The 5,930-nt window shown below is 40.9% G+C and overlaps 1 protein-coding gene across 1 annotated transcript in view; it reads right to left on the bottom strand.

Moving 5' to 3' along the window:
• Positions 1 to 2,169, bottom strand: part of LOC119616821 — a 40,153-nt gene extending 37,984 nt beyond the window's left edge. The window contains exon 1 of the mRNA XM_037974408.1: positions 2,100 to 2,169. Coding sequence (XP_037830336.1) covers positions 2,100 to 2,169 — 70 coding nt within the window. The remainder of the gene's footprint in view (positions 1 to 2,099) is intronic.
• Positions 2,170 to 5,930: the final 3,761 nt, after the last annotated feature.

The raw sequence follows: 5,930 nt of genomic DNA, 5'->3' as shown, positions 1-5,930 counted from the left end.
GTTGGCCTACAGTTAACCTACAGTTAGCCTACAGTTGGCCTACAGTTAACCTACAGTTAACCTACAGTTAGCCTACAGTTGGCCTACAGTTAACCTACAGTTAGCCTACAGTTGGCCTACAGTTAACCTACAGTTGGCCTACAGTCAGATCCTCCTGGATTGCAGGAAGTCTTCCTCAGATTCACTCTGAGAGATGAAGATCAGGTCCAGCAGTGGTACCTGTCAGGGTTCTAACCTGATCGGTTCTGTTCTTCTCTCCTCTGATGAAAACTCCTTCAGGAGAACATTTATAGTTCCTGCTGAAGGCAGGAAACTACTGTGACCTGTTTCTGAAGCAAACTGCTGCTGCAGCCTGAAACCAGAACACAGCTGCAGAACCAGTTCATTCTAATCAGATAGAACCCTCAGAACCTTCAGAACGGCAGGTCAGCAGGTCCAACATATCTTCTAAGTTAAATTAAATCTTAAATTTGTTTGTTTGTTCATTTGATATGTTTTTTTTGTTTTTTTTTTTTTAATCAAATAATTTGTAATGTGGAACAAAATCACGAGTTAAACCAAAAAGTATCTTTCAAAGTAAAAGTATATTAAAACATTAAATAAAAGTTTATTTAAAAAGGTTCTGAGTGTTTCTGTCGGGTTGGCTTTGTGTCTAAAACCTGAAACTTTGTAATAAAGACCAGAGAAAAGTTTTACTTCTCTTCCTGTTTCCTTCGTCATCCTCCTCCTCCCGTCCACCAGGGGGCAGCGTCTCCCTCAGACGAACCTTTAAAAACCATCAGGATTCCTGTTTTTCTCTGTAAAACATCCAAACTGTTTCAGTTCACTGGATCTGATCTGCAGCTCGGTTTAAATCGAGAATAAAGTTTATTTTACTTAATTTAAAATCAGGTACTGTTTAATAAAGTCCATTTTATAAAGTGTGATTTATCAAAATCCAATTTTTAAAGGTTTACTTTATTGAAGTCCAGTTTAATAAAGTCCAGTTTATTCAAGTCTGGTTTACTGTAGTCCAGTTTATTAAAGCCCAGTTTTTAAATTCCAGTTTATTAAAGTCCAGTTTATTAAAGTCCAGTTTTTAAATTCCAGTTTATTAAAGTCCAGTTTATTAAAGTCCAGTTTTTAAAGTCCAGTTTATTAAAGTCCAGTTTGATCAAGTCTAGTTTACTGAAGTCCAGTTTATTAAAGTCCAGTTTAATAAAATCCAGTTTTTAAAGCCTGGTTTAATAAAGTCCAGTTTTTAAAGGTTTAGTTTATTAAAGCCTGGTTTAATAAAGTCCAGTTTTTAAAGTCCAGTTTATTAAAGTCCAGTTTAATGAAGTCCAATTTATTAAAGTCCAGTTTTTAAAGCCTGGTTTAATAAAGTCCAGTTTTTAAAGGTTTAGTTTATTAAAGTCTAGTTTACTGAAATCCAGTTTTTAAAGGTTCAGTTTATTAAAGCCTGGTTTAAGTCCTGGTTAAGTCCAGTTCTGTTGGACGTCAGGTTCTCCTTCCGAAGTTCCTCAGACTGGACTGTGGCGTTCTGCTAAAGAAACAAATAGTTTGGTTCTTTTGCAGAAACTTCAGATCCCAGAATGCTTTGCAGCTGAGAGGCTTCTGGGATCTGATGTGACATTCTGAGGTCCTCCTTCACTTTTTAAAACCTTTATTTTGAAATGATGTATCCATGTAATCAGTGAAAATAAACTGAAGGAATGAATGAAAGGATTTTTTTCTGAATATTTCATCAGTTTCACTGTTTTAATTTGGCCCGGAGACAAAAACACAGAAGAAGAAGAAACTGAAGATAATGTTTTTTAAGAAGATCTGAAACAAATGATTTCATAAATTAAAAGGAGATGAAATCAGCAGGTTTCACCCAAACATCTGGATTCTGCTGCTGTTTGTCTGCTCGTTTAAACGGGCCTCTTTCTGCAGAAAAACAAACAGATTGTGTCCAATTCAAAGTACCGGCTGAACGCAGACGTTTCTGTTCAAGCAGAAGGTTTCCTGTCGACGTGAAACTGAGCTGCTGGCAGATTTTATCTGCAGCTTCAGCTTCCTGTGAGAAACTGTTTCCAACTGAAGAACCAGAACCGACAAACGGAAACGACGAAGACCTTCCAGGAAAACAGAAACGAGATCTGTCAGGACCCAGCGGTCCGAGGATTCCTCCCTGAGGAACTCCATCCGCTGCAGCGGTCAAACACGAAGCAGTTAAACATCAAAGCACTGCTAAAGATTTTTATTATAAACAAACAAACAAACAACTTTCAGAGATTCAGCAAAAAAAGCCTAAAATACAAAACACACCAAACAACTGATTACATGTTTTCCTGCAAACATTACATTTATAAAAACTGAAAAATGGGAAATAGTTCAATAATTTTCAAGTTCCTGAGGTTTATTTTTTAGGTTTTAAATTCAGTTTAACTGAAACCGACTCACCTGAAAGATTTTATTTTTATTTTTATTAGTTTCGTTTAAATCCTTAATTTATTTGCTGCTCGACTGAAATTTGAATGTTTTTAGTTCAAACTGTGTTTTTAAAACATTTTTATAGAAAGAACCGAATATAAAATATTTAACATAAAAACAAAAACTTTTTTTTATCATTTTCTTTGTTTTTTGATTCATTGAAGAGATTTTAAAACACAAAGATCAAATCTAAACATATTTTTAACCCTAACTCGTCTGAAGAAGCTCGAAGCTGAAGATATTTTTACAAAATCAATAAAAAATTATTTTTTATTTGATGATTTTTCTTTTTATTGTTTTTTTTTTGTTCTAACTTTAACAAACGTTTTGTTTCCCTCCTGTCTCAAATCAAACCCTGACTTCAGGCGGTTCTGGTCCGGTCCCGGTCCAGTCCTGGTCCTGGCCCGGTCCTGGCCCGGTCCCGGCCCGGTCCCGGCCCGGTCCTGGCCCGGTCCTGGTCCGGATCAGAACAGAACGTCTCGGATGGTGAAGGCGGTGCTGAAGGCCACAGCTTTGGTGAAGACGACCCGAGCGAAGTTTATCATCAGCAGGTAGAAGTTCTGCTTGGCTTGTTCTGGAAGACACAGAGTTGGACCTGAAGGAAGCCCAGAACCGGGCCGAGCCAGGAAGAACCACAGAACACAGCAGGTGTGTTCCACTCACCTGGATAAATGTTCTCACTTGTATCGTCTGTGGAAACAGAAACACATCATTAAACCTCTGAAGGAGTTAAACGGGTTTACTCAGAACTCGGACAGGAACCGGGTCGGAGGCTTCGGTACCGGCTTCTTTGACGGTGAAGCCTCCACTCATCTCGCAGGACTTGATGGTTCTGTTGCTGACCGCAGCGAAGTAGTAGGTTCTGGTGGTTTTTGACAGAACAGCGCCGTTGGTTCTGACGGTGACCGGACCCCCATCCAGACTCAGACTCAGGTTCTGGTCCTTCGGGCGAAAGTTGGAAGCCAGACAGACGTTTGGACCGGGCTGGTCCTCGAGCTTCAGGACCTTCAGGGTCGGAACCACGGGGCCGTTATCTGAACACCAAGAGAACCGGGTCCACGTGGGTCCAAGGCAGGACGGGAAGAAGAACCGGGTCAGTTTCTGATCAAACATTCTTCTCGGTTCTCTTTGGTTCTGTGTTCCTGCTGCGATCAACTCATTAATGTTTGATTTTGCAGAGATTAAAACTGGAAATCTAGACGTTAAAAAGCGATTTACTCACAGATGGAACGACTGAAACATGTTCTGGTTCTGGATCATTTTATTAAAATAAATCAGAACCTTAAACAATAATTTATCATTTAAATTAAGAATAAACCTGGTTTTAAAACTTTAAAGATTATTTTCTCCTCTTGTTTAAAGTCCAGAATCAGAGGTTCTGCTGGTTCCAGGAACAGGAACACACTTAAAGGAACCTAAAGGAACTTAAAGGAACTTAAAGGAACCTAAAGGAACCTAAAGGAACTGATGATATTTTACTTTTAATCGGAGCTGATTTTGTTCTGGTTCTTCAGGTGGTTTTTACAGAGAAAAGAACTTTTTATTGATGAATTTAAAATCTGAAAGTTCTCTGAGTTTACGCTTCGCAGCGGTTCTCATGGTAGAACCCGGGTTTAGTTCTGACAAATAAAATATTCTCCTTTTAGTCTAATTTATTTAGAACCGGAGTTCATCCAACGAACATCGTCACAATAAAGACGTCTGAGCTTTATTTAACATTTTATTAAAGGCCTAATAACATTTATTATTATTATTATTATTATTATTATTATTATTATTATTATTATTATTATTATTATTATTATTATTAAAGTGGTCAGCAGTATTTTTATACAGAATCTGATCCCAAACAAATTTAATTTGTTTTTAATCAGATCTTTAAACAAGAAGAATTAATAATAATAATAATAAGAAGAAGAAGAAGAAGAAGAAGAATATTTCTGTCTAAATCAGAAGGACAACACTAAACTTTTTGTTTAAAATTAAACTTTCAGTTTTTATTGAACTTATTTTATTTTAAACTTGAATAAAATCCTGAAAGTTTTAAATATTTTCCTGACAGAAAATATTTAAAACCATCTTTAAATCTTTCAGAGACGTTCAGACGTTCGTCTTCAGTTTAGTTCTGACCCGTCGGGTGGATTTATTAATAATCTGGGATTTTTACCGTCTTTAATCCACAAACATCAGAACAGATAATAAATCCTCAAAGTGTGGCCGCTCCGTCTCGCCTCACGGCTCAACTTTAGTTTAAAAAGCAGCAAAAACACAAAGACCTGAGTCCAGAACGAAACAGAACCTTCAGAACTCTTCATTCGGACAGTTGGAAGGAGAAAGGTTAGATTCGTCTTACCTGCAGGAGCGACGGTGACTCGGATGGGTTTCGCAAAAGTCAGAGCAACACAGTGATGCTGCCTCGTCCAAAAAGCTGAGAGCAGCCGAACGCCCTGAGAACAGCTAAAACCTGGACAGGTCCTGCTCCACGGGTCTCCTGAGGAGCTGCAGAACCTGCAGGAACAAACACGCAGAACATGGTGGCTGTTTATCAGCTGCAGGTCCAAATAAAGAGGCTCCGGCTGGCAGCAGAGACGAGACTCGGGGACCAGAAAACTGCAACAATCGCAGGTTTTCTGTGGAGAACCGAGCAGCTGAAGACTCACCTGAGACCTACAGCTGGACTCTGCTAGTTCTGGGTCCCTGCAGGACCGCTGGGGGGTCTTCAGACGGTTTATGTGGAGCTGCAGGTTTTTGTTCAGCTCTGAGTGGAAGACAAGTCACTGTGACTCCCAGCCCAGCACCGTGAAAAACCCTCGTACAAAAACTGCAGCAGCTACAGGAAACAGGCGACGCTCTGATGGTTCCACAGAAACAAACGGAACCGTTCCTGTCAGGTTGACATCTGAGACAAATTAACTCCGAGACGACCGACTGGATCATCAGGTTCCATGATAAATATAACTGAGGATCATCCAGTTACCCCATTCTGTCTGATAACTTCACCGGTCCGAGCACTGAACCCTGAGGACCTCCAGGAGAACCTCTGAACCCTGAGGACCTCCGGGAGAACCTCTGAACCCTGAGGACCTCCAGGGGAACCTCTGAACCCTGAGGACCTCCGGGAGAACCTCTGAACCCTGAGGACCTCCGGGAGAACCTCTGAACCCTGAGGACCTCCAGGGGAACCTCTGAACCCTGAGGACCTCCGGGAGAACCTCTGAACCCTGAGGACCTCCGGGAGAACCTCTGAACCCTGAGGACCTCCAGGGGAACCTCTGAACCCTGAGGACCTCCGGGAGAACCTCTGAACCCTGAGGACCTCCGGGAGAACCTCTGAACCCTGAGGACCTCCAGGGGAACCTCTGAACCCTGAGGACCTCCGGGAGAACCTCTGAACCCTGAGGACCTCCGGGAGAACCTCTGAACCCTGAGGACCTCCAGGGGAACCTCTGAACCCTGAGGACCTCCGGGAGAAC

This window comes from Kryptolebias marmoratus, unplaced genomic scaffold (assembly GCF_001649575.2).
Source record: "Kryptolebias marmoratus isolate JLee-2015 unplaced genomic scaffold, ASM164957v2 Scaffold39, whole genome shotgun sequence".
Classification (NCBI taxonomy): Eukaryota; Metazoa; Chordata; class Actinopteri; order Cyprinodontiformes; family Rivulidae; genus Kryptolebias; species Kryptolebias marmoratus.
This window is presented reverse-complemented; position numbering and strand designations above follow the sequence as displayed.